General features: G+C 35.1%; 2 protein-coding genes across 2 annotated transcripts in view; both read right to left on the bottom strand.

Annotated features, from left to right (window-relative positions):
• Positions 1-12122, bottom strand: part of LOC142348236 (uncharacterized) — a 223240-nt gene that overhangs the window by 153848 nt on the left and 57270 nt on the right. The window lies entirely within an intron of this gene.
• LOC142348097 (uncharacterized) lies at positions 350-2439 on the bottom strand. The gene is made up of 4 exons (XM_075399262.1): positions 2239-2439; positions 1878-2174; positions 868-1114; positions 350-757 (listed from the first exon to the last, which is right to left on the bottom strand). The coding sequence occupies exons 1-4, from the start codon at positions 2437-2439 to the stop codon at positions 564-566; spliced, it is 939 nt and encodes a 312-aa protein (XP_075255377.1). The 3' UTR covers positions 350-563.

The following is a 12122-nucleotide window of genomic DNA, read 5'->3' as shown; positions in this document are numbered from 1 at the left end:
TATATGCATGTATTATATATATATAAAAATTTATGTATACTTATATAGAAATCAAGTAATGCAACGTAAATAATGGAATTGGCGAGTTGCAGACAACACGCGCCGTATCCTGAATTGTTCCAGAAGTGATTGAAGACAAAAAACAAGAAGAAATTCAAAATTTTTTTAATTTTAACCTCACATAATATCAAAGACCTAGTTTGTCATTGTTCAAACGGCGGTAGAGTTTAACTCAAAACAGGCTTTGAAATTGAAAAGAGTAAACTTCACTCCAACAAAGCTATGCTCACAAAGATTAGTCGTTGGGGAATAAAATTTGACTGCACAAGTTTCTTGAGGAGAGAAAATTATCATTTATTATTAAATAAATGGACAGAGTATTCTTGTGTATAAGTAAATGATCAACAGTACGAGATACACTTGGAAGCCGAAGAAGTTTTGGTGAAAAGTTTTAGTCAAGCATCATAATAGCAAAATAACAAACGTTTATTTGATTTTTCTTTCAGTTTTCAGTTGCTAGTTCTTGAGAATGTAGTTCATTTTATCAGAGTTTATTTTTCTTGTTACATGTTTTGGTACGGCAAAACGGTTGTAACATTTTCTTCATCAGCAATGGGACTGTTTGATTCAAGTTGCCTCTTTCTAGATTCCTTGTGTTTTCTTGCGCAGAGAACTTCATTGCCCACTCTGTTAACACTATCTTTTGCTTCCTCAAAGGCCGCGAGAGGGTTGTTTTTGTATTTTGTCTTCACAGCTTCTAAAATTGCGAGGTAATTTAATTAGGGCGTAATTATATTTTCACAAGCGTGTTTATTAATTCTGTTTATAATCTGAATGCAAAATTTGACAATAAAAATGATGATATACCTTCCCAAATATGTTTTCGAGCATCATCGATTGCAGGCCTACAGTGACTTCCTGGGTTCTTTTTTGGTGATATCATGTGCTCAACTAACTCTTGGGTGGTCAACATCTTGAAAGCTGTTTTTCGTCCGTATTTAGCCGTTGTTGATGCGTTTATACGAAGTAGATCTTCACCATTATACATCACTTTTTCGTTTGACGCGGGCTCAGTTGCAACTGGTTTTCCGACAACGACTTCAGCTCGTGCTGCCTTTAATATTCAAGCGTTATTTTAATAATCTTAATAATCTTTTTATTGATTCTTCTTAATCCTTCCAAAAATCCCAATTTTATTATTAGTTTTGACGTTACTTCAATTTTCAGTTGTTTAAAAAATATGTTTTCGAATTTGATACCTACAATTTTTTTCAAAGAAAGCTCCAGTCTCTGTGTTTCTGTGACATGTCTGTTAAAGACATTGTGGATGGTCTCCTTGAAGACGACTGAGTTTTTGTCAGCTTTTCAGTCACTGTAGCAAGCCTTTCAGTTACGCTCCCAAGCCTCTCCGTTACAGAGCTCAATTTTTCGGTAACAGAACTCAAATTCTCAACGAATGAACCAAGTTTGCCGAAATCTTCTTCCATTTGAGGCAAAGCGTTCAAAATGAAAATTTGGTAGTTAGGAGTTCTTTTTTGTTTAACATTTTGATTAAAAACAAACCAGAAGAGGTGTCGCTGTGGCTCGGTTGTTGTTCAAAGTAACAGATGTCGTCGGAGCCTTTGAGCTCTTGCTAATTGTTGAGACATTGGCCTGCTTGTTCGACTTCATTACGTCCGTAGGATGAAACAATGCAGTTTTTCTCTTTTTTGAAAGAGTAGATTGATGGTTGTCAGTTATGGGATCAAGGTGAGGAAGTGTTAATTCCAAGTTTTCATTTTCATTGGAGGTATCAATTATGTCGTTTACTATCCTCTCCTAAAGCTAAAGCAGGTGAGAGCTGGAAGTTAAGTGCAACGTGTTGTCTTTTTATATACCTGTTGCTGGTTTAAAGCCACTTCTTCTGAAAAATCAGGCTCCGGCGGCAGAAGCTGAGTATAAACAGCCGCATTGCCATTATCTGTATTTTCCTTATTGTGCGCGCTTGTGCATTGTCTTGATCTGTCTTGGACTTCAATTGGAAAGTCAATATCTGGTTCATCCCCAATATCCAAACCGTGACAGACTGCAGACAGTTCGGCCAGATGCTCATTAACAACTTCCTTTGGACCAATTGCTTTAATTTTTGCGGTGAAATTTTTCCCATCTTTCCTTGTTCGAATAATCTGCTCAACCTGGAAAAACGACCTTGGCAAAAAAAACGTTAGATGGCGGAAAAGAAGACAAAAAAATCGAAACCTTCAATGAACCCCTATCTTCTAAAGGAATCAGAATTTGTTCGGACAGAATTTTCAATGTTGACGGTTTGCAGTCATCAAAGTAGAAGAGAAGGAGATAAGTTGAGCTCAACGTTTTGCGCATTGCACTCTGCAGGTCTTCGTTTTCGTTTAACTGTCTGGGGTTGTTGATCTGCCTACCGCTGCGGCTGAATTGTGACATCTTTAACAAAACAAAAAATTTCCTTTCAAACACACGACTTTTTCTGCAGCTCTTCTTTATTTATGATGATGAAGAAAGGTACAGACCTGGTTGTTTTTTCAACGTTCAACAACTACAGCAACATTTTACATAAATTAGTAGATCTGAACAAATTGGCTGATATTTTATTTTACAATAAGTTGGCTTCCTGAGAACTTGCCGTTTGTACGGCAGATCTGCATTTCTATTATATGTCTATTATATTATAGTATATTGTCTGGAAATATAAGCGAGATAAAAAAAACTCAAGTCAAATTTCCTAGCTGTTTTAACTTTTTGTATTATTAACGTGACCCTTTGAATTTTTTAGTTTACTACATTATACTTTGTTTTTTTTTTAACAAAAAAAGTTAGTATTGAATAGTTATCAGTTAGCATTTAAACTTGTTTAACAGTTTTTAACATAAACCATGCATCTCATTTCCCGCTTAAAAAATACTTAAGTAAGGATGATAACAAAATGACTGATCTATTGTTTGTACAACAATCAGCTCCATGAAAATTTGCTGTTTGTACAGCAAATTTCTTGTTTATGTATATTGACTCAAAAATTATTCGAGAGTACGATATTAGTCAAAATTTCAAGCTGAATTAATAGCCTGTACTGAAAACCAGTTCTTTTGAATTGCATAGTATTTTTAACTAATAACCAATGTTTTTACATAGTCAGCGCCCTGAGTACCTGCTGTTTGTACAGCAGATCTCTCTTTACGGTTATTGCGGTGAAATGTGTACGGGTGGTCAACTCAAATCAATAGTTTAAGCTGGTTTAACAGTTTGTACTTTAAACCAGTTCCTTTTATAGTTCTGAAGTTTCTACCTCAAGAACTATAACTCCAATTAATAGTTTCTAATGAATAGTTAACATGCAATTATATATCTCGCTTCAAACAACTTAGCGAAAATTTTACAGCTGGTAAGTAACATAAACGGCTGGTGTATGGTTTGTACCATATTACAGCTTCTTCAGAGTTTGCTGTTTGTACAGCAGCTTTGTATTTTATGTTTTCCTTGCGTAACTCATTTCCCGCTCCAAAAAATACTTAAGTAAAGATGTTAACAAAATGACTGATTTATTGTTTGTACAACAAGTCAGCTCCATGAAAACTTGCTGTTTGTACAGCAGATTTCTCCTTTATGTATATTGTTTCAAGAATTATTCGAGAGTTGGATATTAGTCAAAATTTCAAGCTGAATCAATAGCCTGTACTGAAAACCAGTTTTTTTGAATTGCATAGTATTTTTACCTAATAACCAATGTTTCCAGACAAAAATTGCTGTCGAAGGTTTACTTACATTTATATGTGCTCCTCAACGAATTGTACAAAAGATTCTCAACTGATCATTAAAATAACTGGCTGGTCTATAGTTTGTACCATATTACAGCTCCTACAGATTTGGCTGTTTGTACCGCAGCAGTGTTTTATCTCTTATAAGACTTGCGTATCTTATTAACCACTACGAATTAATATTTAAGTACTGATCCTAACAATCTGGTCGAGTTACTGTTTTTACATAGTCAGCTCCCTGAGTACCTGCTGTTTGTACAGCAGATCTCTCTTTACGGTTATTGCCGTAACATGTGTACGGGTGTTCAACTGAAATCAATAGTTTAAGCTGGTTTAACAGTTTGTACTATAAACCAGTTTCTTTTATATTTCTGAAGTTTTTTTCTCAAGAATTATAACTCCAATTAATAGTTGCTAATGAATAGTTAACATGCAATTATATTTCTCGCTTCAAACAACTTAGCGAAAATTTTACAGCTGGTATGTAACATAAACGGCTGGTCTATGGTCTGTACCATATTACAGCTTCTTCAGAGACTGCTGTTTGTACAGCAGCTCTGTATTTTATGTTTTCCTTGCGTAACTCATTTCCCGCTGCAAAAAACACTTAAGTAAAGATGTTAACAAAATGACTGATCTATTGTTTGTACAACAAATCAGCTCCATGAAAACTTGCTGTTTGTACAGCAGATTTCTTCTTTATGTATTTTGTTTCAAAAATTATTCGAGAGTTGGATATTAGTCAAAATTTCAAGCTGAATTAATAGCCTGTACTGAAAACCAGTTTTTTTTGAATTGCATAGTTTTTTTTACCTAATAAATAATGTTTCCAGAAAAGAATTGCTGTCGAATGTTTACATACATTTATATTGGCTCCTTAACGAATTGTACAAAAGATTCTCAACTGATCATTAAAATAACTGACTGGTCTATGGTTTGTACCATATTACAGCTCCTACAGAGTTGGCTGTTTGTATCGCAGCAGTGTTTTATCTCTCACAAGACTTGCGTATCTTATTAACCACTCCAAATTAATATTTAAGTACTGATCTAACAATCTGGCTGAGGTACTGTTTTTACATAGTCAGCGCCCTGAGTACCTGCTGTTTGTACAGCAGATCTCTCTTTACGGTTATTGCCGTGAAATGTGTACGGGTGTTCAACTCAAATCAATAGTTTAAGCTGGTTTAACAGTTTGTACTATAAACCAGTTCCTTTTATAGTTCTGAAGTTTCTATCTCAAGAATTATAACTCCAATTAATAGTTGCTAATGAATAGTTAACATGCAATTATATTTCTCGCTTCAAACAACTTAGCGAAAATTTTACAGCTGGTAAGTAACATAAACGGCTGGTCTATGGTTTGTACCATATTACATCTTCTTCAGAGTTTGCTGTTTGTACAGCAGCTTTGTATTTTATGTTTTCCTTGCGTAACTCATTTCCCGCTCCAAAAAATACTTAATTAAAGATGTTAACAAAATGACTGATTTATTGTTTGTACAACAAGTCAGCTCCATGAAAACTTGCTGTTTGTACAGCAGATTTCTCCTTTATGTATATTGTTTCAAGAATTACTCGAGAGTTGGATATTAGTCAAAACTTCAAGCTGAATTAATAGCCTGTACTGAAAACCAGTTCTTTTGAATTGCATAGTTTTTTTACCTAATAAATAATGTTTCCAGAAAAGAATTGCTGTCGAATGTTTACATACATTTATATTGGCTCCTTAACGAATTGTACAAAAGATTCTCAACTGATCATTAAAATAACTGGCTGGTCTATGGTTTGTACCATATTACAGCTCCTACAGAGTTGGCTGTTTGTACCGCAGCAGTGTTTTATCTCTCACAAGACTTGCGTATCTTATTAACCATTCCAAATTAATATTTAAGTACTGATCTAACAATCTGGCCGAGGTACTGTTTTTACATAGTCAGCGCCCTGAGTACCTGCTGTTTGTACAGCAGATCTCTCTTTACGGTTATTGCCGTGAAATGTGTACGGGTGTTCAACTCAAATCAATAGTTTAAGCTGGTTTAACAGTTTGTACTATAAACCAGTTCCTTTTATAGTTCTGAAGTTTCTACCTCAAGAACTATAACTCCAATTAATAGTTGCTAATGAATAGTTAACATGCAATTATATATCTCGCTTCAAACAACTTAGCGAAAATTTTACAGCTGGTAAGTAACATAAACGGCTGGTCTATGGTTTGTACCATATTACAGCTTCTTCAGAGACTGCTGTTTGTACAGCAGCTCTGTATTTTATGTTTTCCTTGCGTAACTCATTTCCCGCTACAAAAAATACTTAAGTAAAGATGTTAACAAAATGACTGATCTATTGTTTGTACAACAAATCAGCTCCATGAAAACTTGCTGTTTGTACAGCAGATTTCTTCTTTAAGTATATTGTTTCAAAAATTATTCGAGAGTTGGATATTAGTCAAAATTTCAAGCTGAATTAATAGCGTGCACTGAAAACCAGTTCTTTTGAATTGCATAGTTTTTTTACCTAATAAATAATGTTTCCAGAAAAGAATTGCTGTCGAATGTTTACATACATTTATATTGGCTCCTTAACGAATTGTACAAAAGATTCTCAACTGATCATTAAAATAACTGGCTAGCCTATGGTTTGTGCCATATTACAGCTCCTACAGAGTTGGCTGTTTGTACCGCAGCAGTGTTTTATCTCTCACAAGACTTGCGTATCTTATTAACAACTCCAAATTAATATTTAAGTACTGATCTAACAATCTGGCCGAGGTACTGTTTTTACATAGTCAGCGCCCTGAGTACCTGCTGTTTGTACAGCAGATCTCTCCTTCCGGTTATTGCCGTGAAATGTGTACGGGTGTTCAACTCAAATCAATAGTTTAAGCTGGTTTAACAGTTTGTACTATAAACCAGTTCCTTTTATAGTTCTGAAGTTTCTACCTCAAGAACTATAACTCCAATTAATAGTTGCTAATGAATAGTTAACATGCAATTATATATCTCGCTTCAAACAACTTAGCGAAAATTTTACAGCTGGTAAGTAACATAAACGGCTGGTCTATGGTTTGTACCATATTACAGCTTCTTCAGAGTTTGCTGTTTGTACAGCAGCTTTGTATTTTATGTTTTCCTTGCGTAACTCATTTCCCGCTCCAAAAAATACTTAAGTAAAGATGTTAACAAAATGACTGATTTATTGTTTGTACAACAAGTCAGCTCCATGAAAACTTGCTTTTTGTACAGCAGATTTCTCCTTTATGTATATTGTTTCAAGAATTATTCGAGAGTTGGATATTAGTCAAAATTTCAAGCTGAATTAATAGCCTGTACTGAAAACCAGTTCTTTTGAATTGCATAGTTTTTTTTACCTAATAAATAATGTTTCCAGAAATGAATTGCTGTCGAATGTTTACATACATTTATATTGGCTCCTTAACGAATTGTACAAACACCCAACTCAACACTCAACTCAACTCTCAACTCAATTCTCAACTCAACTCTCAACTCAACTCTCAACTCAACACTCAACTCAACACTCAACTCAACTCTCAACTCAACTCTCAACTCAACTCTCAACTCAACTCTCAACTCAACACTCAACTCAACACTCAACTCAACTCTCAACTCAACACTCAACTCAACACTCAACTCAACACTCAACTCAACACTCAACTCAACACTCAACTCAATACTCAACTCAACACTCAACTCAACTCTCAACTCAACACTCATATCAACACTCATCTCAACACTCAACTCAATACTCAACTCAACGCTACACTCAACACTCAACTCAACTCACAACTCAACTCTCAACTCAACACTCAACTCAACACTCAACTCAATACTCAACTCAACACTCAACTCAACTCTCAACTCAACTATCATATCAACACTCAACTCAACACTCAACTCAATACTCAACTCAATACTCAACTCAAAGCTCAACTCAACTCTCAACTCAACACTCAATTCAATGCTCCACTCAACACTCAACTCAACTCTCAACTCAACACTCAACTCAACACGCAACTCAATACTTGACTCATCACTCAACTCAACACTCAACTCAACTCTCAACTCAACTCTCAACTCAACACTCAACTCAACACTCAACTCAACTCTCAACTCAACTCTCAACTCAACACTTAACTCAACACTCAATTCAACACTCAACTCAATACTCAACTCAACGCTACACTCAACACTCAACTCAACTCACAACTCAACTCTCAACTCAACACTCAACTCAACACTCAACTCAACTCTCAACTCAACTCTCAACTCAACACTCAACTCAACACTCAACTCAACACTCAACTCAACACTCAACTCAACACTCAACTCAACACAAAACTCAACTCTCAACTCAAAACTCAACTCAATGCTCACCTCAAGTCTCAACTCAATACTCATCTCAACATTCAACTCCACTCTCACTCCAAACAATTAACAAAAAAAACTTTTGAGAAGTTTGGATCTTTTTGTTTCCACCCCCAGATTTTTGGACATATATCGATTAAACCCCCCAAGCGCACGTGCTATTTTTATAGTTACTAATTTGCTAAATAGCAACAAATAAATTGTAGTTGTGGGCATGAAAAACTCGAAGTGGGGGGGAGGGGGTGATGTAATTATTTTTAATTAAACAAATAAGTTTGTTTAATAATTTTACAGCTCTACTTTTAGTTTTGATAACCTTTGTTTTCTGTAATCCCGTTGTTGTTGATTTTGAGAGAAATCGTATGCTCTAAAACAAAACCGTGCTTTTTAATTTGGTTTTATTTTGTTTTAATTAATTACATTTATTTACCTGTTGGAGAGATGTTGTGGAAAGATGGTGATTGGGATGAAAGAATGTTGACTGTTCCTGTGAATGTCTGGACACTGGAATGGCAAAAACAAATCTCGAATTTTCAATGTGGACACAAATAACACAATAGTTAAAGTTATAAAAGATTACCTTTGTTGCGTTGAGTAAATAAAACGGTAGAATTCGTCAGATTTAAATGTGCCACAGAGCACACAGAGCTAAAATGTAACGGAGCAATCTGATTGGCTAAAATTCGAATTCTTTTCGTTGTTAAATAAAATCTCTTATAATCTCGGTTTTCGTTGTTAAATAAAATCCCTTATAATAAATTGTTTTTCGATTACTCAGAAATACAGAGAGAAATGCCGAACAATCCCAGCTAGCAGAGAAATGTTGAATTAAAAGTTTAGAAAATCATGCAAAAGTCAACAAAATCTATTATAATTAAATATTTTGTGTAGGTTGTCATTGCCTGTTACTACTGGTGGAAACCACAAAATATTCTACTAAAAGACAAGAAGACTAATATATACCAAACTTGAATCTGACCAAAAAAGTGGAACTTTTTTGAACCTGATATAAATGCATATCATAGCGCTTTGCTGAGAAATTATATTCAAGGAAATTAACAAACAGTAGATCTTTTTTAAATTAATTTCGGATTCAAAATTTTGGCCCTCGCATAATCAAGTAAATGCTTTTTAGTATCAACCAACTAAGACTTTCCCAGGTCGAGGTGTCAACTCTGGAAATTGCTAGAAAAATGTAACAATTGAACGGAATGGTTGACAAACTTACCGTTTTCAGCGTTAAGTTCGGCGAAAGCGATGAAAATAAAAATTTTACCGTTAAAAACTGCACATCTTACGTCTTATCAACAAATATCACCAAAATCAGTGAATATTTCCTCGCAGCATTTTTTTGTAAAAGTTGCAGTCTTTAGTGAGCGGTGAAATTTTTATTTTCACTGCTTCTTGTTGGTAGCGGTGATTTTTTCGCTAAAACTTGCTATTATAAGAAAAATTTACGCCAAGAAAACCCCAAATCCTACAAGATTTCAACCCATTTTTTTCCATAAAAAGGGGGTAAATCTTATTTAAATTCAAAAGAAATACCATTGAATTAAGTGAGGGAGGGCACATTGGAAAAAAACGTTGTTGATTTGCAGTAGGCCAGGAATTCGAACCCGTGTACGACTGTTTCTCTTCTATAAAAATTCCGGTGAATACAGTGATAACCAAAAAATTACACCACTAAAGATTGCAAATATCACAAAAATGCACCGTTTTCACCGCATTCATCGCTAGAAATGTAGGCGCTTTGCGGGGATTTTTCTTTTCACCGCTCTTCACTGCAATTCTTACATTATTTATTCAACAAAACCTCAACCCGTTTTCTTGTTTCTTCATTTTTTGCTATACGATAAAAACTTTTCATATAAATGCCCCAGATTATTGTAAACTGGACCAATAAAAATATCCCAAGTATATTCTCCCTCCCTGCCTTCTAGTAAAAATAATTGATATAATAACTTAGGCTTCATTAAAGCCTTCATTCGACAAGGCAAAGCTGGTTTTTGATGTCGACAAATCTTTTCAAGTACGAAAAAAGGGACCAAAAAGTTTTCTGGCCTCCAATGTGGACGCCAGGAGATAAAATAGACCTGTGATATCACTTACCGTCCCAAAACATTTCAAAATATTTAGCTGCAGTATATTTCACAATTTCAGCTACAAAATAGGGGAAATAGCAGCCGAAATACATCAAAGCAGTCAATCCGAAATACCGCGAAAGAAGTACTTTTCGTGCCAATAAGTGATTTTGTGCCGGATTTATTGGAGATTTCCGGAGCTCAATGAAGGTTGAAAAGGTAAATGCGCCAATTAGAAGATAGGAGAGGAAACTAAAAGGCCAAAATAGAAATTCCCAAAGGAAAAATTTGTTAGATAAGAGTGGCTATATCGCAAGAATTTTTTTCTGCCTTTGCTCAAAAATTATATTAATTTAATAACACCCCTGTGTCAAATATGCCCCCCAACCCCACCCAAAAAACAAAAGTAGTTTTCAAATTGATTTCAAAATGGGATTTTTTAGAATTTAACTCAAAAGTCACGGAGAGAAGATAGCGTGGGGTGGGTGTTGGTAAAAACGATAAATAGGAGAATTTTCAAGCGAAACAAACGTTTCGAGAAAAGAGTTATGTCACCAAGATCATATCAAAAAAAATGTAGAATTAAGCACACGAACGTTGATCCTCAAATTTAAATAAACTGTTCCAAAACTTAAGGCCTATCGTTCGATGTTTTTCATGCCTATTGTAAAAAAGCAAATTTTCTGACAACATTTGTCAACGTTGGTGGCGGTCAAGCAAGCCGATAGGCAAGCAAGCCGAATTTTGAAAAAGGTCAAGTAAGCCGAAAAATTTTCGGATACCGGTATTTTAAGTTGCCCCTGGCGGGCCGGTGGGTGCGCTTTGCGCGCGTCGCGGCTTCGCCGCGAAAACCGGCCCGCTATTTCCGGATTACATCCCACAGCGGATGAGAGGCATGGCCATGGACAGCGGTCTGCTGAGGCCCGTACCCACTAGATGTCCAAAATTGACGCATTTTTGTTTCTTTGGTGCATTGGAATACATTATGCACTATAATACTACGCGCAGTATTGATTGTAACGGCTGACATTGTATTATTTCTGATAGATTACATAACTATTACATAACTTTCGGCTTGCTTTTCTGTCGGCTTGCTTGCCTATCGGCTTACTTTGCATTCGCCTGAATTATACGCGCGTGTGATTAGCAATCTGGATTTAAAGAGAAAAAATGGGCATTTTTATGACAATCGACATCATTATATATGAAGCTTTGAAAGGTAAATTGTATATCTCTCATTCTGTAAAAATATCTCTCTTTTCTCTTCTGTGGAAAGCTGGCCCCAATAGGGGGAAATGCTCAAAGGTTTCTGTAATGGATTATTTTAAAAGTTTAGAAATAAGGCTTTTGTATCGAACTCCTTATAAATCCAGCAAAAACAAAATTTTATTGTTCAGAACAAAATGCAAAGTTGCGGAACACGGTTTTATAAGTGAACAGGAAATTAAAAAATGCTGACTCTGCTCAAAACATTAGCGTTATTATTGAGTAAAAATAAAGCTTTAATGACCGTTTTTCTTTTCTGTGCAGTAAAGCTTGACGAAAGGCCTGATGGTTTCCACAAATGAGGGACGTTTTAATTGAAGACCACAATGTTCTTTTTCATTAACATTATAATAAATCTTACATTCATTATTGGGTTTTCGACCCAAATTGGAGTTGAAACAAATTTTGAAAACACCAACGAAAACTAATCAAAAAATTTCGTTGTCAGAACAGAATCAGTTGGTACAACCATGGTAAAGTATCACATTTTTGGAGTACTTGAAATGTATGTGTATAATTAGACAAAGTTAATGAGTGATAATGCATAATCAAGATGAAACTCTAGGAACTGTTAGCTCTGTTTTTATAAAGGAAGAGTGACAAGCAACAAAAATTTACTCCTC

Source organism: Convolutriloba macropyga, chromosome 10 (assembly GCF_964194025.1).
Source record: "Convolutriloba macropyga chromosome 10, txConMacr16.3, whole genome shotgun sequence".
NCBI classification, from domain to species: Eukaryota; Metazoa; Xenacoelomorpha; order Acoela; family Convolutidae; genus Convolutriloba; species Convolutriloba macropyga.
The sequence above is the reverse complement of the archived record's forward strand: the minus strand, read 5'-3'. Positions and strand labels throughout refer to the sequence as shown.

Excerpts from the sequence above, each read along its gene's own strand:
- LOC142348097 (XM_075399262.1), bottom strand. The coding sequence starts at position 2,439 with ATGTCACAATTCAGCCGCAGCGGTAGGCAGATCAACAACCCCAGACAG. Across the intron at positions 2,175-2,238 it reads AAGATAGGGGTTCATTGAAG|GTTGAGCAGATTATTCGAAC; the intron begins GTTTCGATTTTT and ends TCGTTTTTCCAG. Across the intron at positions 1,115-1,877 it reads TGGCTTTAAACCAGCAACAG|GCAGCACGAGCTGAAGTCGT; the intron begins GTATATAAAAAG and ends TGAATATTAAAG.